At 36.6% G+C, this 25,507-nt stretch overlaps 5 protein-coding genes across 12 annotated transcripts; 2 read left to right on the top strand and 3 right to left on the bottom strand.

Annotated features, from left to right (window-relative positions):
• Positions 1-161: 161 nt before the first annotated feature.
• On the bottom strand, positions 162-3,886 carry LOC111495218 (ras-related protein RABF2b-like). Its single transcript, XM_023145160.1, has 7 exons — positions 3,611-3,886; positions 2,842-2,919; positions 2,577-2,744; positions 1,424-1,472; positions 1,210-1,283; positions 931-1,024; positions 162-475 (listed from the first exon to the last, which is right to left on the bottom strand). Exons 1-7 carry the CDS (start codon positions 3,647-3,649, stop codon positions 378-380), a joined length of 600 nt encoding a protein of 199 aa, XP_023000928.1. The 5' UTR covers positions 3,650-3,886; the 3' UTR covers positions 162-377.
• Positions 3,887-4,469: 583 nt separating this feature from the next.
• On the top strand, positions 4,470-11,140 carry LOC111495217 (snRNA-activating protein complex subunit). Of its 2 annotated transcripts, none has more exons than XM_023145158.1 (12): positions 4,470-4,553; positions 4,859-5,357; positions 5,459-5,514; positions 5,600-5,666; positions 5,754-5,818; positions 7,002-7,122; positions 7,553-7,641; positions 7,732-7,819; positions 8,619-8,714; positions 9,215-9,340; positions 9,414-9,671; positions 10,516-11,140. In XM_023145158.1, exons 2-12 carry the CDS (start codon positions 5,202-5,204, stop codon positions 10,798-10,800), a joined length of 1,407 nt encoding a protein of 468 aa, XP_023000926.1. In that variant the 5' UTR covers positions 4,470-4,553; positions 4,859-5,201; the 3' UTR covers positions 10,801-11,140. The 2 variants fall into 2 exon arrangements, with proteins under 2 accessions (XP_023000926.1, XP_023000927.1); XM_023145159.1 differs by having other exon boundaries at positions 4,473-4,553; positions 5,028-5,357.
• A 581-nt stretch (positions 11,141-11,721) lies between these two features.
• On the top strand, positions 11,722-14,074 carry LOC111495185 (O-fucosyltransferase 23-like). Of its 6 annotated transcripts, none has more exons than XM_023145107.1 (3): positions 11,722-12,072; positions 12,355-12,415; positions 12,496-14,074. In XM_023145107.1, exon 3 carries the CDS (start codon positions 12,642-12,644, stop codon positions 13,959-13,961), a length of 1,320 nt encoding a protein of 439 aa, XP_023000875.1. In that variant the 5' UTR covers positions 11,722-12,072; positions 12,355-12,415; positions 12,496-12,641; the 3' UTR covers positions 13,962-14,074. The 6 variants fall into 6 exon arrangements, with proteins under 6 accessions (XP_023000875.1, XP_023000876.1, XP_023000873.1 ...); XM_023145108.1 differs by having other exon boundaries at positions 11,722-12,108; positions 12,507-14,074; XM_023145105.1 differs by having other exon boundaries at positions 11,722-12,108.
• Positions 14,075-14,706: 632 nt separating this feature from the next.
• On the bottom strand, positions 14,707-17,751 carry LOC111495184 (ATP-dependent RNA helicase DEAH12, chloroplastic-like). 2 transcript variants are annotated; one of them, XM_023145100.1, is made up of 5 exons: positions 17,486-17,751; positions 16,635-17,136; positions 16,497-16,550; positions 15,585-16,342; positions 14,707-15,411 (listed from the first exon to the last, which is right to left on the bottom strand). In XM_023145100.1, exons 2-5 carry the CDS (start codon positions 16,908-16,910, stop codon positions 15,027-15,029), a joined length of 1,473 nt encoding a protein of 490 aa, XP_023000868.1. In that variant the 5' UTR covers positions 16,911-17,136; positions 17,486-17,751; the 3' UTR covers positions 14,707-15,026. The 2 variants fall into 2 exon arrangements, with proteins under 2 accessions (XP_023000868.1, XP_023000867.1); XM_023145099.1 differs by having other exon boundaries at positions 16,497-17,136; positions 17,486-17,750.
• Positions 17,752-21,848: 4,097 nt separating this feature from the next.
• On the bottom strand, positions 21,849-24,416 carry LOC111495746 (probable zinc transporter 10). The gene is made up of 3 exons (XM_023145911.1): positions 23,813-24,416; positions 23,582-23,731; positions 21,849-22,342 (listed from the first exon to the last, which is right to left on the bottom strand). The coding sequence occupies exons 1-3, from the start codon at positions 24,410-24,412 to the stop codon at positions 22,037-22,039; spliced, it is 1,056 nt and encodes a 351-aa protein (XP_023001679.1). The 5' UTR covers positions 24,413-24,416; the 3' UTR covers positions 21,849-22,036.
• Positions 24,417-25,507: the final 1,091 nt, after the last annotated feature.

The following is a 25,507-nucleotide window of genomic DNA, read 5'->3' as shown; positions in this document are numbered from 1 at the left end:
TCCCGAGTCAAATCAAACTCTCTTCATAATCTATTAAAAATGACTTTTCAAGTACTTAATAAAGTCTTTTAAACACGTGAAAAGTCATTCCATATAGGCAAGTGACCAATTCCAAAGTTTACCCCAATGAAAAAAAAGAAGCCAAGAAAACTGTGCATGTGTGAAGCAAGCAGAAGGTCATCATATAAACACAAAGTAGTGAGTCTGCCACATTTGTGGTGGCTGCAAAAGAAGCATATCATCTAAACACAGCAGTCAATTTACACATCATAATAAATTCAACATCAACAACCCTTTTTTTTTTCACTTTTCCTTAAGAATTCTGCATACAAATGGAGGTCATTCTGCAGACATCTTAAGAGTAGAACAACGACGTTCTACGAGCAACACGATGTGCTTGGAACCCTTTCAGCAGGTCTGTCTAGAACCATCCCTGGTGTATTCTGTACCGGTTGCACTCGTGGTAATCTCTTTGCTGCATCGAAAAACAAGGAATCAAAATCAACTTTGTGAACCTTTTTGTGTGTGTGTGTATGTGTGGTTGGGAGTGGGGTCAAGGGCAGGGACTTCTCTAACTTTGTGAACCTCCAGATAAAGAAGATGAATCTACTTAATATAAATTTACTTGTCCCAAGCTACAGGTTTGCTATCGCGACTTAATGAACCCAAACTCATGAAACTCGTGTCGGATATTGCATTTATAAATCAAAATCCCCATTGATCAAACAAATATGACACGGAACTACGGTTTCTATAACTCATTTTTTGCACCATCCCGTCAAATACAAATTTAGAACTCAAATCTTGTTTAAGTCTACGACCCAGAGATATCGTAAGCATAAAAGAGAAATCTTGTTTCAGCTCTTTTATTTCGGTAGGGGGGTGGGGGGCGGGGGCAGTCCCTTGAACTCATATGTCCTAGTTACTAACCTATTTCATAGAAGATATCATTGACATTAGCAGCACTTTTTGCAGAGGTTTCCATGAAGAAAAGGCCATTCTCCTGCGCATACGTTTGAGCGTCCTGTATGATGCACAATTACACGAGCAACAATTGAACCAATTGTCACAGCTTAGTACAAAAAAATCACAAAATTCCAACTAGAGAAGATCGTCACTAGCAGAAATATACTTTTTTATTTGTATGAAATGCATCCCAGTTCAACAAAGTACTACAGAATAAAGAAAACTGGGGTTGGGAGTACTTGCCTCTGCAGCAACACTCCTAGAATCCAACATATCTGATTTATTCCCAGCTAAAGCCATGACCATATTCGGATTGCCTGATAAAAGGAGATGATCCAATTGGTAAAAAAAATAAGGTAGACAACTGCCACACTAATTTCACTTGCTAAAAGTTTACAGAATGTTCAATCCAGATGCTCTTCCAATGTAAATTTAGGGCACCCAACAGTAAGACTACCTTGTGCTTGAAGTTCTTGAACCCATTTTTTTGCCCGATCAAATGAAGCCTACGATCAAATAGAGGTTACACACAAGAGTTGAGGTATGAAAAGGATAAAAATTGTAATTCAATTACAGTAGTATATAAAAGGATAAATAATCCCTAGTGAAGCCTGATATGTATAGAGTATGTCGCTTTTCAGAAGGGTAAGAACTCCTAAAAAGGCTTTACTCCTAGCTCCCCGCTCTAATACACACACACAGGATCCCATTTCAGGTCATATACAAACCCATCACTGTTTCCTTTATCAAGCACCATCATGACATGATTTATTTATCTCTAAGCCTCTTAATAACTTCACAAAAGCCCCCACTTGGTTAAAAGTTCAAAACATCAATTCTGTTGAAGTTTCCTTTTCGTAAGTCAAATACCTGTTGGTAAATTTCAAAGATTTTGTTAACTCCCATCATTTTTTTTAAATGATTAAAAATGAAAAAGAACTTAGGTGAGATTTCACGTCGGTTGGGGAGGAGAACAAAACATTCTTTATAAGGACGTAGAAACCTCTCTTTAGCAAACGCGTTTTAAAAACCTTAAGGAGAAGCCCAAAGAGGACACTATCCGCTAGCGGTGGGCTTGTGCAGTTACAAATGGTATCAGAGCCAGACACTAGACGATGTGCCAGTGAAGAGGCTGAGCCCCAAAGGGAGGTGGACTAGAGAGGGTGGATTGGGGGTCCCACATTGATTAGAGAAGGGAACAAGTGCCAGCAAGAACGCTGGGCCCAGAAGGGGGTGGATTGTGAAATCCCACATTGGTTGGGGAGGAGGACAAAACATTCTTTATAAAGATGTGGAAACCTCTCACTAGCATACGCGTTTTAAAAACCTTGAGAAGAAACTCAAAAGGAAAAGCCCAAAGAGGACAATATAGACTAGTGGTGGACTTGGGCCGTTACAACTTCTAAGTTCTTTTAGCAATTAATTATAAAAACAAATGGTTGGTTCTTAATTCATAGACACATCATAACACTTTTTCATCCCAAACATATTTCACGGAAATGGCTGATGGCTTGTACAATGAATTTGAAGATGTAATGCCCAAGCACAATTACAATTATTTTGTTCTCAGACCATATGCAACCAATCAAGAGTTTTCAAACGCCACTTACTTGGTTAGTAATATCGTAGACGATAATAGCTGCAGCTGCACCCCTGTAATACATTGGAGCCAAACTGTGGTATCTCTCCTGCCCAGCTGTGTCCCAGATTTCAAATTTCACAGTGGCATCATTTACAGCCAATGTTTGAGAGAAAAAGGCTGCACCGATCGTCGATTCCTACATAATTGAACAATTAAAAAGATTACAGACGACCAAGACAGAAAGACATTTCAAAAATTTCAACAGCCAAATCCAAATGGTTTATAATACAAACCTGAAACTCAACAAATTGCCCTTTAACAAAACGCAACACTAGACTCGACTTCCCAGCACCAACATCACCAAGAAGCACCTGAGCGAAAAATGAAAGTAAAATAAACTGGATTTCATGTGTTGTTCCAAAATAGTTGTAGCTAGACATAGTCCATCCAGCCCCTTCTTTTTTCAACAAATAACATTCCATGTATGATAGCCATTGAAGTGAGACAATTGGATAGTAAAATCAGGGGCAAGCATAATATGAGGTCAATAAAATTTATGATTTAATTTCAGAATTGGACAAAGAGGGGAAGAACATGTAAAAAAATCTCAAAAAGGGATACCGTCTAATAAAATTGATTGCTGAAACTAAGGGCAATAGTCACGATCCTACTGAACGTTCTGCTAATTAAAATGCAGAGAAGTAACTTAGATCACGACCGAATTATAAATTGGAAAGGGATTATCCCAACAATCATCAGAAGTTAATGATATATAGAGAATGCAAACAGAGATTTCGTAATTACAACCAACAGAAATACAATCAAACCAGAAAAAAATTCAGTTATTCGCGAACAAAACAAAACCCTAGATCAGAATTCAGCCACAAATCAAGACTACCAAGGATTAAGCCAAATCGAATTGACGATGAAAAGAAGAACAATAATGAAAACCCAATTCCGGAAAAGGAAAATCAAAGAGACCCACATCGCGATTTGGCATCAAAATCCGGACAGAAAAAAGAAATCAAACTTTAAAAATCAAAAAGGGGAGAAAAGCCTCACTAATTTGGCATTAATGTTCTTGTTTCCGCTGGTGGCCATGGCCGTAAACCGCAATCGAGACAAAAATCGAAGAGAATCGTGGAAGAACAGGCGTTGACAGAACAAAAATGGTTAAGAATGAATCAAAACAATCAAGACAGATGCCTGTCTCTCTCTTGGAAGCAAAACACGCCCTCTTTTCTCCCTCCTCAAGATGAACAATAACAAGAACAACTCGATTACGCACGACAGCGATTGAAAATTAAATTTATTTCCTTTGCATTTTCTCTCTTTCTTGTCACGTTTTTCTTTCCCCACTATAATAAAGTTATTTTTTAAATCTAATTTATCTTCCATAAAAATTATTATTTATTATTTTATCAATTTCAATAAATATTAAATATTTAAAACTACGTAAAATAATAACTCACAAACCCAAATTATATTTTAACTCAAATTTTTAATTTTTTTTTATCTAATTAACTTTAAACTTTTAATTTTCTATCCAATAAATTTATTAATTTAACAAATATTTTGAGAGAAAAATTTATTAAACCAAATTTTAAAATAATAAAAAACGTTTACATTTCCATAAACTACTCGAGATAAGCTCAATTTCAGAACCATATTAACCATCCCGTCACTAAATTTCTCATACTTTCTAATAAATACTTTTATTTTATTTTATTTTATTTTACCCTAAATAAGTTTTGAACCAAAATTTTAAATTAATAAATGCATTAAATATAAAATTGAATTTGGTATGTAAAATTCTTAAATTAAAAAATAAATTGTAAAAAAAAAATATAAAATATTTTATTTGTGAAAAATATTTCACAAAAAGAAGTTTTATTAAAAAAATTTAGAAATTTATTAAATATTTTTATATTAAATTAAGAGTTGGGAGTAGAATTCTACGTTTCGTCGCTGCCGCGAACGCCACCTTCAGATTATCGCCGTCGAGGTATGTCTATCGCCGCCGTCCCACGTCGTCCACTTCTTCCCCCTTTCCCTCTCCTTTTTCTCTGCAACTATTGAAACTGTCGCTGTTGTCGCCTGTTCGTCATTCAAGGTCCATTGCCACCGTCCCGATAGCCTTGCCCACCGTCAACCTCTTTTCTTTTCTTTTCTGCAACCATTGATAATCGTCTATCTTTTGTCGTAGCAAATTGTTCTTGTTATTTCGTTTCGGAGTTTTTTTTCTTCTTAAATTGAAGTGCAGTAATTTCTCTGACAGTTCGGAGCATTTTCTTCTTTCGTTTTCTGCAGTAGGATTTAAAGGGTCTTCTTCTGTTCATTAGGAGTTCGGAAATTCGAATTATCGGAACGGAAGGAAAGAAGATGTGTATAATTGTGAAATTGAGGATAATTTAACCTATATTTTTATTTGGGGCGTTTTGAAACATCTGATTTCTTAGCCCAATTGCCCTTCTAGCAGACAAAGTGGTGTTGGTTTGGCTGTGTGCTGCTTTCAATCACCTTACTGTTGAAGTGTTCTCATAGCCGATGGCATAGCTGACCTTACTGTCAAAGCGCCCACATAGCCGATGGCATAGCTGTCCAAACTGTAAGATTGCTACAAGTGAACTAACTACTCGGAAGGAGGAGAGTCATGGAGGCGAGAGACAGCCCTGGAGCTTCAGAGGAGTTAGCTGTTAATGACAATGGCCTTTCAATTCCTTTGGGTGGACCTATATATGCACCGAACTTGGTTGGTCCTCTCACCAGGGTCCCTCACTTTGAGTCTTCTCTTCTTCAGGAACTTCAGGTTCTCATATCATATGTTTTTGTTTATGTATTCAAATTCATATACCACTTTTACATGTCTTTACACCTTTGTTTCTGTTTCTAATCCTTACTCTGGAGCAGAGTCTGGAAGTAGCGTTACACATGGATTCATCTCAACTATGTGATGAAGATATTTCGTATGTATATTTTTCTTTTTTCCTGAATCTGTTCTGGTTGTTTTTTCATGGTTGAATTTTTTTAATTTGCAATACCATTCTGCAGGATTGATGAGCTTAAGGTGTTTACTGAAGAACAGTTATTGAATATGGCTTTGGAGGAATCGTCGCAGGTCTGTAAACCGTGGTCTCGTATCATCTAGTTCATTCCTGTTTAAAGATAGTACTCAGTATTCTTTCCATTTACTCTACTAATGCAGAATAATGAGCGTCTTAATAACCAGCCAGAACCTCGAGAAGAAAATTTGAATGCTCGGGTGGCAAGGTATTTGATTTTAAGTGTTATTTTCTATTTCAATGAGCTTTCAACAGTCTTTATTTGAACTTGGATTGACTTGGTTTTACGCCTTGTCAATTTTTGACGAAGGCAAAGTTATTAGAATAACAGAAACAGTATTTCTGCAGATTCACCCTCTTGGCAACTATTTTGGTGAAAATACAATTTACGTCGTATAGTCTCCCCTTACCCAAAAATTTGATTGACTATTTTTCTGAAGAAGAGACCATAGAAGCCTAGAACAGATTTGTAGATGGTAATCCTTGTAAATTTGAGTAAAAGGGGACCAAAGAAGCAAAATTTCTTTCTGTAATCTTAGATAATCCGGCTCTTCCTCGCTAAACACCCCTTTAAACAACACAGAAAGATCTTGTGGCAGCACTTTGTTCAAGCTACAATTTGAACCGTGCAGAATGAGAGGAACTCAAGTATCTTTCAGAACAAAGAAAGATCCCCAGAGGAAGTGATCAAATCATCTCTTTTTATGTCTCATTATTGGTCTATAGATGTTCTTCCTTTTAGAAATTATAGCATAAACTCCCTTTTATCCAATTGGAGAAGTTTTTTTATCATTTGGATGATTTCTCCCTTTGTGTATTTCTTTTAATGAATTAAGTTGTTTACTATAAAATAAAGAAAAAAAAAAAAAAAATCCTCTCCCAATAATGGGTGTCTGCCATAATAATGAATTTGATTGATGAAGTTAAATTATGATGCAAACCTTGCGATGTTAATGTTTTGGTGTTCTTATTAGCAAAGGAACCCGTACGTAGAATCCAATCCATATTTACTTGCTCAGACAACCTGTATGGTATTGTGGAGCTAAAATGTCGGAGGACAATTTCTGTCGTTCTAGAAGCAAGCTTCCTTGAAAACTACTTTTTGGAGGCTAGAATCCATATAGATAGGTCTAAATTTTTCATTTTTTATGAACTCATTTTCAGTTCTTCGAAGGGGTTGGATGATATTGATTAATATATTCCTTATTTATTAATAAATATTTATTTTTGTGAAAATAGTTAATTAACTCTAGGTTTACTCAGACTTGCACAATTACATTCATTGTTTACTATTTTGAATATTCTTTTTTTTTTTCTAAATTGTCCATTTTACTTCAGAGTGTTTTTGGTTAAAAGCTCATTAATTCTTTTGGGAAAAATGGTATTCTTAGAGCAGATGAAGAGGAAGTTAACGGGCACAATTTGGAGGCTGCTCCTGCACCAAATGCGAATAGAAGCACAAATAAAGTGACTAGAAGGAAACGAAAACAGGAGAAAACTTCTGATATTGAGGTATGCTGTTCATCTTTGCATTATGTCTTTTATTTTCTGCAACTATTTAAATGAAACTTGATTAATTTTAATGATTTCTGATAAGACTCTTTCAAAATAAGTAAACGAGTTTCAGCTGTACATTCTGTGGACAATCTTCAATATCCGACTCTTGATCGTTCTCAATTGTTTTTGAGTTATCTTCTCTTGGTGCTTTTTTATTTATTTATTATTATTATTATTTTGTTACAGCATCTTTTCTCCATCTGGATTATTTTTATGGGACTAATATATGGATTATTGAGACCCCTCTGTTCCTTTGTTCAGTCATCAATTATGTCAACTATGCAAGTCATTGTAATCTTGTGCTTAATAATTATTTTTAATACATTTTCTCCTCTTTTGTTTTGTTTTTTATACTGAATCTATAATGCGTTACATATTATTTCAGGAAAATTCTAATGCAAAGGTGGCTGAAATTATAAAAATAAAACAAAAGCAAGATGCAGACAGAGCTGCAGTCAAATTGCATGCTTTCAAGTTTGTACAATGATTTAAAAAAAATCCCTTTTCATGATGTACGCACTATGTTAGGTGCTTATGGTTAATAAATTAAATTTTTTTTGACAGTTGTAAAAAGGAAATTACCAGTTCATCCGAAAAAAAAGAGAGGTTGAAGTCCTTGAGGTCTACAAAATTTTCTGCAAAGGTTCCTCAAGTAGGTTTCCCTGAGTTATTACTACTACTACTTTTTTTCTTTTACTGACTAGTCCAATAATAAGCTTTACCATCAATTAGAGCTTGCAGAATGCAATGCCTTCTTGGGTGATGTATGTCTGTTTCCTTATTTTTGTAAACAATAGTGAAGATGGAGTTGCACTTGTTATTGTATTCTAGTTCTAGCTAACCAGACAGCATTTTTGGTGATAGAAATAGTCCCTGTCTTGAGTCAGTAGGACTTTGACCTTTGTTGATCCTATATTGTTATTGAATATTCAAATATGCTAGTAGATTGTCACTGGGAGGATTTAGTATCATCCTTTTTATCTGCTAAAATATTGTGTCTTTCAATATGCTTCTGAATTGGATGCTATGTAAATCAAAACAGGTGTAGTAGTGTTCTTTTGCTGATGTAAGTGTGTTGGTATAGGATATAGGCCTGGCTCTAGCAATGTGATGGCGTTTGGAAACTTTATTCTCAAACTGTCTCAGTGAGTGAAAAAGGTGTTGATGGGTAACTAGGAAAAGATGCGTGCCTCTTGTTGTGAGATCCCACATCGGTTGGGAATGAGAACGAAACATTCTTTATAAGGGTGTGGAAATCTCTCCCTAGCCGACGCGTTTTAAAAACTCTGAGGGGAATCTCGAAAGGGAAATGCATAATCTTAAATGTGGAGTCCTAGCATTAAATGCACAGGCTATCTCAAAACTGGTCCTTATAATTTTGTGGTTCTTGTTTGATCATGCATTTCGTTTCATGTATCTCCCTTCGCTGATTGGAATTGATAACATGTTAGGTGAAGTCACTGAGCAGTGTAAAACATGAAGCTCTGCAGCATCCAACAACTGTACTTTTTGTCGAGGTTTACCATAAATCTCGCAAGATGATGAAGGTATGTTTCTCTTTTTCTTAACAATCTATGTGGTCACCAACATCTATTTCTCTTGATGACTATATATATTGAAGAGGTATTGGCAACCTATAGACGAATACCATGCCATAATAGAAAGAACTTGGGTTATAATTTATTTTTGGCTTCTAGGTGGTCTCTACAAAAAAAAAAAAAAAAAAATGAAATTATGTTTATGCCCTTCCTTTCTCTTACTCCCTTGTAGTCGTTACCTGAATTCGCGCTTTTAAGTGCGGCTAGCATCTTTTACACATTTCTATGAAGTTACAGATTCGTCCATATTATCAGTAGAGTTTGTAAGACCGCAACTGATCCTGAAAGGAATGAATGGAAAAGCATGTTGTATGAATGAAAAATTCTAGTCAGATTTTGATCCTGTAATTGCGTTCATGGAGGTGTTAATTATGCTGGTAGAATTCAATGAAAACGTCCTTCCTTGCAATCATATGTATCTGACCTTCCTCTGATATTCTTCTTTATAGACTCAAGAGTTCCTGGCCCTTGGACGACAAACGCTTGCGGAATTGAAGGACAAGATTTATTGCGTGACGAATAAGTTGATGGAAAAGGCTGGGCAGAATGATTCATCTGGATATTTCCTTATAGAAGTAAGGAATCTGACGGCCCTGTATTTCTCATATTTGATTTTACATAACCGAATGCAGTTTTGTTTATACGCAGGATGTATTCTGCAATGATTTGAGGAATCCTTCCGCAATAGATTATAGCAAACCTATACTTGATTGGCTTAGAAACTCCGAGGACGAAGCTTGTAAGAAATGGGGATGCATCATAACCGGTGAATCGCAACAGAAAAACTCAGTTCTTGGCGAAGTATCGGTTTCACATGTGCCCCATTTTAGATCAGTCAGCATGAGCAAGATTCGATTTTGTGACCTGAAATTTAGGCTTGGGGCTGGGTATCTGTACTGCCATCAGGTATATTGCTTGTTCAGCTCTTCCACATGATTTTGTTTTTCATGTTCATTCTTTTTGGTGATATGCTTACAGTGTCTTGCCTGTGGCTTTTATTTCAAAGTAAAAGCCCAGGTCAATGTTTTTAAAGCTATCTCTGTCTGTCTGGGGTATTATGAGGTATTGTGAGATTCCACGTTAATTGGGGAGGTGAAAGAAGCATTCTTTATAAGAGTGTGGAAATCTCTTCCTAGCAGACGCGTTTTAAAAACCTTAAGGGGAAGCCTGAAAGGGAAAGCCCAAAAGGGACAGTATCGGCTAGCGGTGGGCTTAGCCTGTTACAAATGGTATCAGAGCCAGACACCGGGCGATGTGCCAGAGAGGAGGTTGAGCCTCGAAGGGGGATGGACATGAGGTGGTGTGCCAGCAAGAACACTGGGCTCCAAAGGGGATGGATTGGGAGGTCCAACATCAATTGGGTAAGGGAACGAGTGCCAACGAGGACGTTGGGCCCTGAAAAGGGGTGGATTTTGAGATCCCACATCGGTTGGGAAGGAGAACAAAACATTCTTTATAAGGGTGTGGAAACCTATCCTTAGCATACGCGTTTTAAAAACCTTGAGGGAAGTCCGAAAAGAAAAGTCAAAGAAGACGATATCTACTAGTGGTGGGCTTGAACTGTTAGAGGTATTGTGGCGTGGGTTCTTACGGCCCATAGTTGAAGCGATTCCTTCCCAGTAGGATCCCTTTTCTATACTCCCTGGGGAGGTTATATATTTCATTACTATCAACTAAACACATTTATTTTTATCCAAAACGAAAAAAAAAAAAAGCAACGACTTTGATGGATTCCTCCTCGTATATGCAGGGAGATTGCAAGCACACCATAGTGATTAGAGATATGAGGTTGATCCATCCTGAGGACGTACACGATCGTGCTGCTTATCCGATCGTTACATTTCAGCTTAGGACCCGAGTTCAGAAATGCGACGTCTGTAACATCTACAGGGCTAAAAAGGTTACACTCGACGATAAGTGGGCGCAGGAAAACCCGTGCTACTTTTGTGAAGACTGCTATTTCCTTCTTCACTACTCGAAAGAAGGGAACCTCCTTTACAACGATTTTGTGGTGCACGATTACGTGCATGATTAGCCACGTTCACACATGAAATGGCTTGGATATCCATGCTCATTGAGATTGTGCAGTTTTGATGATGTTGAGTTGGTTCTGTAAGTAGCCAAAGTCTCCAGAATTAGAGGCTAGAGGTAAATGGCTGGGGGACTGTTCTTATAATGTGTTGTTATGAAAGGTCAATTATTATATAGGGTTGAATACAAAATAGTCGTATATGAGATGTCATTGAACCTCCTTTGTGCCTCCTTCCTCATAAAAGCCAACCCCTCAAGATTGAATTATATGGTTGAAAATGTTGTGCTAAGAAGTTATACATATGACCATTTTAAGTATATGTTGATGATTTACTATTGGGAACGTCAGGTGTTGTATGTCACGGTTATACTTGCCCAAAGTGTGTTTATGGCCAAATGTCGGATGCCCTAATCATGCTTTTCTAGGACATGTTATCTTCGGTCGCATGCCCATTCCGAACTACCTTTTACATGCTTTCATCTTAGATAGTTTTTTTTTTTTACTATTTCATGTTGTGTTAATATGAATATATATGACCGTTCGCTATGGCTAAAATGTCCTAAAATGTATTATAAGGGATATATCTGATTGTCTCTTCTTCCTACCTTGGTTATATGCTATTAGAGTCATGACTGAAAATAGACATCGAATATGTTCCCCTCTCCATTTTCTATCTAAACAGAAAATTTGGGCCTCGAATGAACGTCTCTTGCGTTGATTTTTTATATTGTTTTTGAATTTTTTTTTTGAACTTTTTATATTCTCTAGTTCATCTTGTATCTCGAAGAAATTTTATATATGAGTTTGTATCTATAAAATATTAAAAAAAATATTAATTTTTTTTTTTTAAAAAAAAAGGAAAATATTGACTAGATTTATACAATTTAATAATAATAAAAAAAGCATGGATAGAGAAAGGTGAAGAGCATTAATTGCTAGGGACGGCAAGAGGGCAAAAGGAAGAAAGGAAAAGGCACATGCCTTCACAGCTCTGCCCAGCTCTGCCCTTCTCTGCTCTGCTCTGCCGCATTTGGGCTCCACCTCCCCCACCATCTGTACTTTCTTTCCCCTCACAACCCCCTTACCTGAAACAGATAGTTCCATTTAACCCTTTGTTCCTTCTCTCCGCCGCCATCTCATCTTCTGTTCCATTCCCCAATCTCTGACACAGGCCCCATCTTCCCCCCTTACCCCACCATTTTTTCAAATTCTTTCTCTGTTTCGCCACATAATTGCAGTTTCCTTCGCTTTTGTTTCAAGGAGTTCTTGTGCCTTGTGGGTTCCTCTGGATTCCTCTTTCTTGCATTGCATGTGAATCCCTTCTCTGTTCTCTTCTGTTCTCTTCTGTTTTGTTCTCCTTTCATCTGGATTTTTTCGTCTGCGATTCCCATTTTCCGGCTTCTTCAATCGTAAGATTTATTGTTCAATCGCTCATCTGGGTCTGATTTATTGTAGAAATCGTTTAGCCCCCTTTTATCGTTTGAAGATTTCGATTGATCTTCGTTTCTTAGTTTTATCAACGCGTTCTGATGATTTGTTCTTATGGGTATCTTTTAGGTGCTTGCATTTACAAAAAAGGATTCTGGGTGGATCGATCTTGGTATTCATTTGAATCAAGGTGCATGATGAACATAGATCTTCATGGGAATTTTATAATTTAGCTCTTGATTGGAAATGGGTTTCTCTTAATTTTGACAGTTTTGAATCAGAAACTTGATGGAATACGATTAACTCGATTTGAGGCTCGGGATGACTCTCCAGCCTTGATTTGTTTGTGCTGGAGTAGCAAAAGCACATGGTCTCTGTTTGATTCCTTGCAGGGCACTCATCGATTGTAACTCTAAATGGAGATATCATCGAATGGTAAACGCTCGATTCATTGCCTTCGCTATCTCAATTCCAGAATTTGCAAATGCATGGCCATATTACTTGTTCTTCTAATTGTTAGAGCTATTTTCTTCCCATCCACGTTGAATTTTGGCTGGACTGATGATCATGGCTTAGTACTCATCCGAAATCTCTCTCCATTTCATGGTTCAAATTTTGGAATTCGCGTTGATAAGTTCTTGGAGGTTCCTCAGATTGTTTGGGGTTTAAACAATCAAAAGATAGCATTTGCAAGAGCTTGTTTAACTGCAAGAATGTTGAACCGAACCCTTTTGATGCCTAGTCTTAGTGCTTCCCTTTTCTATAAGGAAGTTGAGCGTTTGGAACCAATTTCCTTTGATAAGATCTTTAAGTTTAATGAGTTCAATTCTCGCTGTAATGGGTTTGTTCAACTGGGTCGTTATATGGATGTTTCGAATCGAGCAAAAACGATCGAACTGCCTAAAGGAAGCGGAAGGAAGTGGACGATCGAGAGGGATTTCGAGCAATTGAAGGAGTATAGTAAGGAGCAATTTGATCAATCTGAGGTGATTAGAATAGTTGGTAAGAATCCATTCTTATGGCATGATCACTGGCCCGTAAAGGACTACGCACGGGTTTTTGAGTGCTTGGTTTTGGTCGATGAGATAGCGAACGAAGTGGATAAAGTGATTTCCAGGATTAGAGAAGTAGGATCAGAAGAAGTAACTGGTGCTAAATCTGCAAAGTTGCTGCCATATGTTGCAGTCCACATGAGAATAGAGATAGATTGGATGATTCACTGCAAGAAGTTAGAGCAGAGATACAATATGAACCAGATTTGTAGCAGCAAGGAGGAGATAATGAATAGAGTAGGGAACATTTCGGGAACGAACAAGCCGACGGTCGTTTATCTAGCTGTTGCAGATAGTTTACTGAACGATTCTTCGATTTTGGACGGTTGGAAAGAAGGGTTATTACCATTTGAAAAGAAAAAGCTAGGCGTTGATAAGATCTACGAGAAGTATCCTTACCTGATACGGTCGGCGATCGACTACGAAGTTTGCTTGAGGGCCGACGTGTTCGTTGGGAACAGTTTCTCTACGTTTTCGAGTCTTGTAGTTCTTGGGAGAACGCAAAAGCTGATGAAAGCGGGGGTTGCGGTTGGAGAGCTATGCAGTAGAAGTGTAATGTGGCCTTCTTATGCATATAACATATTGGGAGATTCAAAGGGCAGGCCTCAGAAATGGGTAGCTAATATGTCTGATATAAGCCTGCAGAAGATTAGTTATGGTTCCAATGATACCTCGTGTCGATAGTTGCTTAGTCGATGGCCCGAGATTTGTTGGGTTTCATTCTTTTCTGTTGATATTATTCATTAAATACATAATTGATTTGTGCTGTTGATTCATATGGAAGAAATGCATTATGTTACTGTTTAGAGTTTTGGTTTTGAAAATATATTTGCATGAAAGGAAGGGATGATAGTCCCTCAAAAGTAAGAATCTATTCTATAAACTTTAAACTTTAATAGGTAAGATTCGTAATAAATGTGGAGAGACAGTCGCCCTTTGCCCCATTAGAGATCGATCGATCTTAACCCGATTACGTATGACGTTACATATGTGCACTCGTTCTCTTTTTATAGCTTTCCTCTTCACCTAGACTTTCCTGTCTCTAGGTCCCAGAGCTTGCGTTCCTTGCTTCAGTTTGTCTTTTGATATACTGATCATCTTCGTCTGCTGTCATCCTGCCTTTCTTTCTGCCTTGTTCTTTAGATGCATTTTCCAAATCGGGATCTTAGCTACTCGCTTTTGGACGATCTTCTGCCGCCTTCTGAATTCTAGCCATAAGCTATCTAAAGGGCTAGATTGTTGTTGCTGCGTTTGTCACAGCTTATCTCAATTGAGAGTTCGAGGAGTTCAACAATAATTGTTTCGGATGCAGTAGATAACAAAAACAGTCTCACTCATTATTCCTTCTGAATTACCAAACTGATATCAATCAGTTTCAAACTTATCATTATATTCCTAATATATTACAGACATTTTGAAAAGAGAAATGTTAGATGACAGAATATCTCATTCACAAAGAAAGGAAGACATAACTTTCACATCATTCAACAAAATCAACACATAATTTTCTTTTAAATTCTTCTCTATTTCTTTGGCTCTTTTTTCAAGCAGTTGTTTGCATAAGATTCCTCCATTCTAATCTAATGCAAGGAGGGCCTCTGAGGGTCACATCATAAGCAGCGGCAGCATGATTCAGTACATCAAAACGCCAAGCTCGGCGATGTAAATGAGGGACGAAAACTAGAGTACGAAACTCTTTTACCTCCCCCTTTTATTTTTCAATATCAGTAAGACACCTAAGAATCGATATCATTGTACATAATCTTCGTAATAGCTATCGCTTATCAGAGAAACAAACCTCTCGAGCCAAGGAAGCTGGTGTATGTCCTTCATCGTGTCGACATCAGAAGAGTCTGTACATCGTGGTGGAGATTGATACGGTTGGTGGTCGCTCAAACTAAATCCTCCGGCGAGGAATCGTTGAATCAGTGCTAATTGTGACCTCTCTTGCTCTGAGTATGCATCCATTATCATGGGGAGGGAATTAAAAGTCTCCCATGCCCACTGCTCTGATTCTTGGATGGAATGGGTCACCAAGTACTCGGAATTTTCTTCATCCCACAAGGCGCATTCGCACGTCTGTTGCCCATCTTGATACTCGGCACCACATGAATAGCAGAATTCGTACCCGCACCTGTAAAACACATCAAGCAAAGCAGCATAAACATTGAAGTCATATACATACAGCCCTGAATCTAATAAGTTAGATCTATTTGTTATATATACATGAATCATGTTCATCGCATTGACACAATAAGGATGCTATAAAATATGCACTAAATTAAGATTTGAAGGAAGAAGCCTTACCAGCATGTCATATGGTAGCAACCCTGAGTCAATTCAATCATCCTACGACACTCCTGACAACGGCGCCACCTTTTGTTTTGTGCAAGATGGCGTAAGGTAATATCAGCAGTGTCTCTCTCCTCTAACGGGACCTTCTGAAATTCTTCGCAGCTCATCGACGAGTGCCAAGGAACTTGACATTCAACACAGATAAATCTCTGACATACAGGACACTCGAAACAGCTATTATCCGATTGACTTGATGAACTCGCCCTAGCTGACAAACATTCGCTCGGGTCTAACAGGACAGAGCAATTCGGAAAAGGGCAGTAAATTCTATCCAAGCGAAAGTTTGCTTCTGCTAAGGTATTCTCTAATGATTCATATAAAGTCAGGGGAAGAAAAGATCTGAACTCATTGTTTGTAATGTAATATTTGCATCTCAATTGAGGGCATCTAATGGGAACTTGAAATGACTCTACTTTTCCATCAACATAAGTCTTCAAACAATTAGAGCAGAACTTGTGACAACACTTCAATGCAACAATCATGGCAGATGGTTTATTATCACAACAAATAGAACAATTTTCAACTGATTTATCTCCTTTTTTCGGACGAGAAAGAACCCCGATAGCCACTTTCGCAAGATGAAATGGCTGCTCGAGTTCAGTATTTGAAGAAAGGTTTAGGGAAAAGGCTTCAAAATTGCTAGCATGTTCAAGAATCCTTTCTTTCAGCGCTACAAGAAGTGGAATTTCAGGCTCCTCTTCATTTGTTATCTGTCAAACATTCACATTATCTTAAGCATATAAGAAGTACGAACATGGCTAGAAAACTCTTAAGAGTTTATGCATCTCTCCACTCTCTTGAACTTCCACAGATATTAGCATAAATCATAACAAGAAAAGATTAGGCAGGTCGGGGAGTAATAACCTGTTTATATAACGGATCGGAGTCGGTGAAAGCTCGAATACAGTGGATGTCGTTCTGCATAGCCTCAACTAGACCATCCATTAGAGCTAAATAATCAGCAACTAACTCATCAACATAAAAATCAAGCTTCTTCTGGACCTGAATAAAAGGGACTTTTCCTGAATTCTCCATGAATACCCCAATTCCAGAAAGACCAGAAGCAGGATCGCCGATCCCTGCTATCGAAACGCCCTTAAAGAACAATTTCACGGAAAACTCATCAAGATCCTCCTCCTTCTCAGACTGTTCTTCCCCTGCAAATTCATTCTCTTTCCATACTTCTTGATCTTCGCAACAACTTCGAAAATCTTCACCATCATCTTCCTCAGCTAGAACACGAGAAGAACCACGACCAGAAATCTCACGATGATCCATTCTCCAAATTTTTCAAACAATCCACAAACACCAGATGGTTTAGGATTAAAGTGGCAGTAAATAAGAGAATACCCACCACCAAATGAATTTAAGGCTGTTCTTCCCCCCTCTTAATTACTCAAAAGAATCACGTGAAGGATTTCATATCCACCGCTAATCGAGTAGTCCAAATAAAGAACTCCCAGGCAATCTTCTCTTAATTTTCAAATTGAAGCAGCAATCACTCCTAAAATCACAGAAAACAATCTACATCAAAAAGTAACAAAATACCCACTGTAGAATCAACCTAAAAGGATTAAGATTCGTGAAATTTCGACATCGAGGACATGAAATTCCCAAAATCGAATACTGAAAAGAAGAACATGTCCGAATTGGAGAAAATGCAAATAAAACAAATAGTTCTTGTATTTTTCTGCGCAAATCAAGATCGACCCACTAGGCAACCAACTAATTTATCAAACCCCATTTAATCGTATCAACAAAAAAGCTACACAAACTTCAGGATTAGGGGTTGGAGAATGAAGAACAAAGAAAGAGAAACAAATAAAGTATTCAAAGAATTGAAGGTTCCATACCTCATGCGAAGGGAATTCTGGGGAGTGAAAGATTTGTGTGTAGAAACAAGAAATTAAAAAACCCTAATGTGACGAACTGCAAGAAAGAGCGCCAAAGCAGTGCCCAAAATTTCTCGCTCCCGATTCACAAAATCAGTGTGGAAAACAGGTGGATCCATTGATTGGGGTTTGCAGAGAGCAAAATGCATCAAAAGAAAGAATGTTGAGTTACTACTTGCCAATTTGATGGCGTAAGATTAAAGGTAACAAGTTGGTTTCTTTTTGCGTTCTTCTTCGCTCGGTCTGTTCTTCAACTCTTCGTTCGGTTCCTTCTATAATTTTCTTATTTAATTAAATTATATATTAAGTTCAAAAATACCATTATCTTTAAAACCCATCTTCAACTCAAGGTGGTTTGTTCCCTCCTCAACCAACGTGGACATCACAATCCACCCCCTTAGTTTATCCACATCTCATAGATCATCTCCAAATTTTTAAAAGTTTAAGGGTACTAATGTTATTTTTGAAGTTCTTGGGTATTTTTTAAACCGAATGTCAACGTTTTTGTTCATGAATTTTAAAAAATATTTATTAGTATTAATGAAACTTTTGTGATATGAACCAAGATGTCAATCATATAAACTTTAAGAAAGATATAAAGAAAATATTGTTCAAATTATCCCACAATGTTGTGATTCGTGTCACATTGAGAAGAATCAAGCTTTATTTATTATTAGATGGTTACAAATTTTGGGTATGTGATCATTTAGAGTTACGAGGTTTCTTTCGTGTATTTTAAGACTTATTTATTTAGTGACTAATTATATGACCGTAAAGTATACATAATGACTAACTATGGTTATAAAATATGAAAGTTACAACTCTACTCATACACTGACTCAAGGATGATTAAAAGTTTTATAGTCTCTGTAAATAGATCGAAAAATATAGTAAAAAGATATATTTTTTTTTTAGTTGACTAAATTTTGTTTAGAATTTTATGCCGTTTAGAATCATTCAAGTTCAGCATGATCAAAAACCAATTCGTAAAATTCTCCATTTATTTTGTCAGAGACTGGAGCGTAAATTTCAATATGGTTTTTCCCCAAATATATATATATATATATATAAGATGAGTCGGGCAAGGTAAAGATTTAAGTAGGAACGAGGATAAGAGTATAATTCCCTTTCCAGCTCCATTTAACTTACGGGGAGAAATCTCTCGGTACTCCCTTCTCTATTTTCTATTTAAAGAAGGATTTTCCGCTTTATTTGTGGGGTTGCTTTTTATATTAAATTCATTTATTTCATATTAATATTATGTATAAAAATTATTATTTTATAAGAAAAAGTGATGACATGAATGAGGGAATACACCAAAACTGACATGTGGAACGTGCGGCTGACATGGCAGTAACATGGCGGTAACATGGCAACTAATAGTCAAATTTGGTGCTGATGCGGCAGTTCAAAAGTCAAATTTGCGTATTTGGCAAATGGTATGTCTGATGACACGACAGAACAACAACAATAAAGTGTTGACACGTGGCAAGTTATTGACGTAGCGGATTTAAGTGGCAGCGATAAGATCGTGTGGACAAATAATACAATGACATGTGGCGATAGATTTATTTAATAAAACAATAGATTTATTTAATATAAGCCGTGACATACACAAGAGCCCAAGAAATAATCGAGTCCAAAGTTAGTTCGTAATTCAAAACTTACAAAATTTTCAATTTTTGACGTTCATCGAGACACCATCTTTTAGTCTAAGTTGACTCTAGTGTCGTTTATGAAACTGGTGTAAAATCCCTTTATTATTAACGTAATAAAATTTCAAAACTCTCAAGTTTGTAAGGTAAATCGAAATCAAGAACTGAAAACGCTTACCTTCACTTCTTATTTGATTCTCGATGGTTTTCAATAAATAAAATACTCAAAATGGTAAAATGACTGATTTACCCCTTGAGATTGACTTATTTTCTCAAATTTTTGCTATTTTTTTTATATATATTTTTCTTAAATTTCTTGGATTTTACCGTTTCTAAAACTCTCAATAAAATCTTAAAAGTTTGACTTATAGAAAAAAAAAATCAGATATTTAACGTTTGGTTAGGGGCTCGATGCTACAATTTATACTTAAATTCACTCAAAATGATCCCGGTTTCTAAACAACCTTCGTAGATGAGTGTTATCAACTTACCAAAAGATTTTGTGTCGAGGAATATTAAGATCTCAGTGATGCTAAAAAGGACGGTAAAAAAATACCATTTATTCACTAGTTGATATATCTTTTATATAATTGGATTCGGTTTCATAGATTCAATAAGTTTTAAGTTCGAATATAAATATTAAATATAAACATATTTCAATCACGAAAGTTCGAATTTCTTGTTTCTTATATTATTGAATTAATAAATTTACATTTTTCTCCTTTAATTTTTGGTCAACTTACATTATTTACTAAATTAAAATTTTCAACAATATGATTTACTTGGTTTTTTTTTTAAAAAAAATTATTATTATTTATTATTTATTATTTATTATTTATTATTGTCTAACAATCAAATATTATGTTTTTATTAAACTATGAGAGTTGCATAAGTCTATCCTAAAATCGATGTCACAAATTTCATTTTTTTAATTACTCAATCATTACATTATAATATTTGGAAGCATAGAATAATTATGGTTTGTTTTTTGTTTTAAATTTAAAAAATAAAGATTTATTTATAATTAAAATATTTATTCACAAGCCATTGAATTTTGAAGTAACCTAATTAATATTAAAATTAATTAATTAGTTTTTGTTCATCAACCATATGTCATTATAGTGTAGACGTAAACCTGCATTTTTGTGTCCTTCGAGACTAATTATGTTTATTGATATAATCATTATAAGTAAGTCGATCATTGTTCGTGATTATAATTAGGTCATCAGTTTATTTATCATCGTTCAAGTCCAAAAATCACATACTATTTAAGATTATATTAATAACGTTAGATTTTATTTTATACCACGAATAATATTAAAACGTAGATAAGATAATCAAGATTACTATTAGGATTACATCATTAATTATAAGGTTTATAGCATAAATTTCAACGAAAATATTGATATAAAAAAGACAACCATACATATTTAATAACATCAACTAAAGCAATGTAGCTTACACAACATCAACCACCAATGTCTTTGTCTTTAAATATGTCAAACCCAACTAGGAAGTCAAGCAATTAGAAAAGTCATGAATTAAATGGAAACATCCAAATTTGATAATAATAATAATAATAAAAGATTTAGAAAAACATCTAACAATGTCATCCTCCAAAAAAAGTATTTATATATTCAGCCTGCAATTTGACATTATTAATTTTATAACATATGCAATTTCATAATTCAATTGTATTCTAAGTACCAAAACTTAGAAAGATTAATTTCGATTAACATATCACAAGCCCATCGCTAGTAAATATTGTCTGCTTTGGTCTGTTACTATAGTTGTTAGTCTCACGATTTTGAAACGCATCTACTTGGGAGATGTTTTCACGTCTTTATAATGAATGTTTCATTTCCCCCTGTTCAACCGAGGTGGGATCTCACAATCCATCCCCTTGGAGCCTAGTGTTCTGGCTAGCACATCGCCTGATGCGTAGCTCTCATACCATTTGTAACAGCCTAAGCCCACTGTTAACAAATATTGTCCACTTTGACCTGTATAATTGTTAGCCTCATGATTTTAAAACGCGTTAACTAGGGAAAAGTTTTTACACCTTTTATAAGAAATGTTTTGTTTCTCTTTTCCAACTGATGTGAGATCTCACAATCCACCCTTTGGAGGCCCAACGTTCTCACTGGCACATCACTCGATGCCTAGCTTTGATACCATCTGTAACAGCCCAAACCCACCGCTAGTAGATATTGTCCGCCTTTATCTTTCATGTATTGTTATCAGCCTCAAGATTATAAAACGCATCTACTAGGGAGAGGTTTTCACACATTTATAAGGAATGTTTCGTTACCCTCTCCAACCGATGTGAGATCTCACAATCCACCCCCTTGGAGACCTAGCGCCCTCACTAGCACACCGCCTGATGTCTAGTTCTAATACCATCTGTAACAGCTCAAGCTCACCGTTAGTAAATATTTTCTCCACTTTGGCCTGTTACATATCGCCATCAGCATCATGGTTTTAAAACGTGTCTACTAGGGAGAGGTTTTCACATTTTTATAAGGAATACTTCATTCCCCTCTCCAACCAACGTGGTATCTCACATTTTATGATCAAAATGTCAAAAGTTTGAATCTCGGTCCATTGATTAAAATAAAAAAAGAAAAGACCACAACTTGACACGACAAAAACAAAGTGAAAAAAATGAGTAAAACATAAACTTACCCTAAAATTTATTAAAAACACGAACTCTCTATCGAGTAACACACATTACAAAGATCAAGAACTAACCATTTACTAATCTACAAACACAAGAAGAAAATGAAGATGATGAGCGGATTAGATGAGAGAAAAGGGTTGAAAATTTTATTGAGAAATGTTTTGGTTGATATTCATTTCAAGCCCACTTAGCCATTAAGGACATGCCACCAGCTCCCAAGAGCACAGCAACATAGGATTTGACTTGGAGTTTGATGCTGCCTTGCAGCTTTGGTCCCATAAAGTCAGCCGAAAGAAGATCCACCAAAGCCATGTAGATGAGCAAGCCAGCTGAAGAAGCATTCAGCAACCCGACAGTGATGAGCGCAGCTGGGCTGTTTTCTTTGTATGTCTTGGACAACCCTATTCCAAGAGCTATCCCAAATGGCGTTGTCACTGAGAAAAAGAATGCCATTATTGCCTTCTTCATCCACTTGTATTCTGCCTGCACCAATAGTTTCACACACTAATCAACTTATGGTTATTAGGGTTTGATTGTTTTACTAGCGGATATTATTTTCTTTGGATTTTTCTTTTTGAGCTTCCCCTCAAGGTTTTTAAGGTTTCCACACCATTGTAAAGGGTGTTTCGTTCTCCTTCTCAACCAATGTGAGATCTCACAATCCACCCTCATTTCGTGCCCAGCTTACTAGCTGACATTTGTTCCTTTCTACAATCGATGTGAGACCTCCACCAAATCCACCCCTTTCAGGGCCCAGCATCCTTACGGGCACACTCCATCATGTTTACCCTCTTCGGGGAACAGCTTCCTCACTGGCACATCGCCCGGTATCTGGCTCTGATACCATTTGTAACGGCTCAGGCCCACCGCCAGCAAATATTGTCCTCTTTAGGCTTTCTCTTTCGAGCTTCCCCTCAAAAGTTTTAAAACGCATATGCTAGTGAAAAGTTTCCACTCTTATAAAGGGTGCTTCGTCCTCCTCCCCAACCTATGTGGAATCTCACAATCCACTCCTCTTCAGGTCCCAGCATCGTCACACTCGTTCCTTTCTCCAATTGATGTGGACCCCACCAAATTCACCCCCTTCGGGGCCAGCGTCCTTACTGGCACACCGCCTCGTGTCTACCCCTTTCGGGGAACAGTCTCCTCACTGACACATCGCCCGGTATCTGTCTCTGATATCATTTGTAACGGCTGAGACCCACCGCTAGCAGATATTGTCCTCCTTAGGCTTTCCCTTTCGGACTTCCCCTCAAAGTTTTTAAAACGCATCTCCTAGTAAAAGGTTTCCACACCCTTATAAAGGATGTTTCGTTCTCCTCTCCAACCGATGTGGAATTTCATATTGTCCTCTTTAGGCTTTCCCTTTCGGACTTCCCCTCAAAGTTTTTAAAACGCACTCCTAGTAAAAGGTTTCCACACCCTTATAAAGGGTGTTTCGTTCTCCTCTCCAACCGATGTGGAATTTCACACTAATTATGCGAGATTTAAGTTTAAATTTGTATTTTTTGGTCAATACAACGATCATAATATGAACAGGTGAAGAACAAATCACGATGTTGATTTATTCAACGGATGACTTATAAGGGCGTAGACTTTGAACATGAATGATAATTTAATATCTATAAACTATTATGAAATGATATATGACCAATAATTGTTCTTGATCGTACGGATTAGATTGACCATAGGAGCTACTTCTAAGTTAGTAATATTAATTACCTGAAGAATACAGCCTCCAAGACCCATCCCTTCAAACATTTGATGGAAGCAAAGAGCAGCCACTAGGCCTTTGATTGTGCAAGTATCATTTGTTGCTCCAAGTGAAAGTCCTATCACAACGGAATGGACAACAATTCCCAATTCCAAAACCTAACAATTTCCGAACACGATATTGTAAACGAAGCTTTTGGTCGATGATATATACACGAAAAGGGGAATGGAAATGCTCACCATGGCAATAACTCGATAACGTAGTAGTTGAGAACCAACATTGAGTTCTTTGATGTCTCTGTGATGGTGGCCATGAAAATGGCCACCGCTGACCACAGGCAACTCATGATGACCGTCTTCTCGACTTTCAGGCATAACTTCGTTATGTTTCTTGGTATACAAACTAGTAGCCACAGAATCAACCATGAGAGTGAAAATGGCAGACATCATGGCAAGAAAACCCGAAAAGGGAAACTTATGCCATGGGTTTTCCTTGAGACAATTAGACCAAAGCATGTCAAAAGAATCAGGCAAAACATGCATAAAACCGGTGGCGAGAATAATGCCAGATGCAAAGGCTTTAAGGATGATGAACGTGTTTCTATCCGGGTGCAACATCGGGATGGATTGAGAGAAGAGCGGAGAGCAAACGCCGATGACGCTCGCAATAAGTATCGAGAAAATGGCAATGATTTTAAGACGTGTTGCTTTGTCTTTATTGGTGCAAGAATTGGTTGTTGTTTCACATTGATTAGTTTGTGAAACAACTTGGGTTGTGAGAAAAGAGATGAGAAAGAGGAAGATTAAGATGAGCTTGAGAAGTGAAGTGGAGGATGCCATTTGACTTTGAGTTGTGGCATTTTGAGCTATGGATAAGTTAGTATTTATATACAAATGCCAACAAAGGGGATACTATCATTAATCCTCCAAGGGGTATTTTTAATGCAACTATATCTCAATTGGCCCCATTCATAATAAGTTTAATTAATCGACAAAAAAAAAAAAAAAAAAAAAAAAATCTTTTTTAAGTATTCGAAATCGTTCTTCTATGCTCTAAATATTAGATCTCGTTATCGCCTATCGAGATGTTCATTTAACTCGCAGGAACCCGTCCCAAACGGGATAGGTAATCTTTGTTTAAATGGAAAATGAGGAAGGAGTGAGATAAGGATTAAACTTCTCGTCCTCGTCTCCGACCGGTCCGTCGTCGTTCAATCTAAATAGGGACGGAGATGAGGATTATATTTCTTTCTTTTACTTTGTAAATAAATGAATATTATTATTTAAAATGAAAATTTTTAGAAATTAGGTTAAATATTATCAAGAAATTATATTGAAAAATGAAAATTATCTATTTTTTTAAATGGGTATTTTTTAAAAAGATTTTTTTTGAAAAGATTGGAAAAAAAAATTTCGTATCCCACTCCGAGCAAAAATAAATTGAAATATCACAAGAATGGAGATTGAAACCGAAGGTGGGGATAGAGACGATTTTTGTTTTTTCCCCATCCTGTCCTACTCCATAGACATCTCTAATCACCTATATTATTTTATCAAACGTTAAGGTATCGCACGAAAAGTACCACAAATTTTACAAAATCAGGTACGATTTTTTCAACTCTAAATAAATATTCAATTCCAGACCTTAAAGATTTTTTCGATATATATTTAAGGGTTTGTCAATCCCAAACAAAATAAAATTATGAAATTGGGAAATTTAAAATTAGGGTTTGCATTTGAAGGAGCCAAAGTACACCAAAAGTACATAGAGATATGTGTATAAAGAATTGGGCATGTGGTTGATGTTGGCAATGCTTGTGGAAGCTTGTGGTGGGTAGCGTTGGGCAAAGGACAAAGGCATGCTTGGCTTGCCTGTGTGTGCTTTGCTTGCTATCTCAAGTTGGGAACATGAACTGAAAACGGCATGTTCCATCC

The sequence above is a fragment of the Cucurbita maxima genome, unplaced genomic scaffold, assembly GCF_002738345.1.
Source record: "Cucurbita maxima cultivar Rimu unplaced genomic scaffold, Cmax_1.0 Cma_Scf00021, whole genome shotgun sequence".
Lineage (NCBI taxonomy): Eukaryota > Viridiplantae > Streptophyta > Magnoliopsida > Cucurbitales > Cucurbitaceae > Cucurbita > Cucurbita maxima.
This window is presented reverse-complemented; position numbering and strand designations above follow the sequence as displayed.

What these genes read in the sequence shown, in the direction of transcription:
- LOC111495217 (XM_023145158.1), top strand. Translation starts at nt 5,202, where the DNA reads ATGGAGGCGAGAGACAGCCCTGGAGCTTCAGAGGAGTTAGCTGTTAAT. An exon ending in CTATGTGATGAAGATATTTC is followed by an intron (nt 5,515 to 5,599) that starts GTATGTATATTT and finishes ACCATTCTGCAG; the next exon opens with GATTGATGAGCTTAAGGTGT. An exon ending in TTGAATGCTCGGGTGGCAAG is followed by an intron (nt 5,819 to 7,001) that starts GTATTTGATTTT and finishes TGGTATTCTTAG; the next exon opens with AGCAGATGAAGAGGAAGTTA.
- LOC111495184 (XM_023145099.1), bottom strand. Translation starts at nt 16,910, where the DNA reads ATGGATCATCGTGAGATTTCTGGTCGTGGTTCTTCTCGTGTTCTAGCT. An exon ending in CCGATCCGTTATATAAACAG is followed by an intron (nt 16,343 to 16,496) that starts GTTATTACTCCC and finishes AATGTTTGACAG; the next exon opens with ATAACAAATGAAGAGGAGCC. An exon ending in TGCTACCATATGACATGCTG is followed by an intron (nt 15,412 to 15,584) that starts GTAAGGCTTCTT and finishes TGTGTTTTACAG; the next exon opens with GTGCGGGTACGAATTCTGCT.
- LOC111495746 (XM_023145911.1), bottom strand. Translation starts at nt 24,412, where the DNA reads ATGGCATCCTCCACTTCACTTCTCAAGCTCATCTTAATCTTCCTCTTT. An exon ending in GTTATCGAGTTATTGCCATG is followed by an intron (nt 23,732 to 23,812) that starts GTGAGCATTTCC and finishes GGAAATTGTTAG; the next exon opens with GTTTTGGAATTGGGAATTGT. An exon ending in TTGGAGGCTGTATTCTTCAG is followed by an intron (nt 22,343 to 23,581) that starts GTAATTAATATT and finishes CTATTGGTGCAG; the next exon opens with GCAGAATACAAGTGGATGAA.
- LOC111495218 (XM_023145160.1), bottom strand. Translation starts at nt 3,649, where the DNA reads ATGGCCACCAGCGGAAACAAGAACATTAATGCCAAATTA. An exon ending in AGAACATTAATGCCAAATTA is followed by an intron (nt 2,920 to 3,610) that starts GTGAGGCTTTTC and finishes TTTTTCGCTCAG; the next exon opens with GTGCTTCTTGGTGATGTTGG. An exon ending in TCTACGATATTACTAACCAA is followed by an intron (nt 1,473 to 2,576) that starts GTAAGTGGCGTT and finishes ATTTGATCGTAG; the next exon opens with GCTTCATTTGATCGGGCAAA.
- LOC111495185 (XM_023145107.1), top strand. Translation starts at nt 12,642, where the DNA reads ATGGAGATATCATCGAATGGTAAACGCTCGATTCATTGCCTTCGCTAT.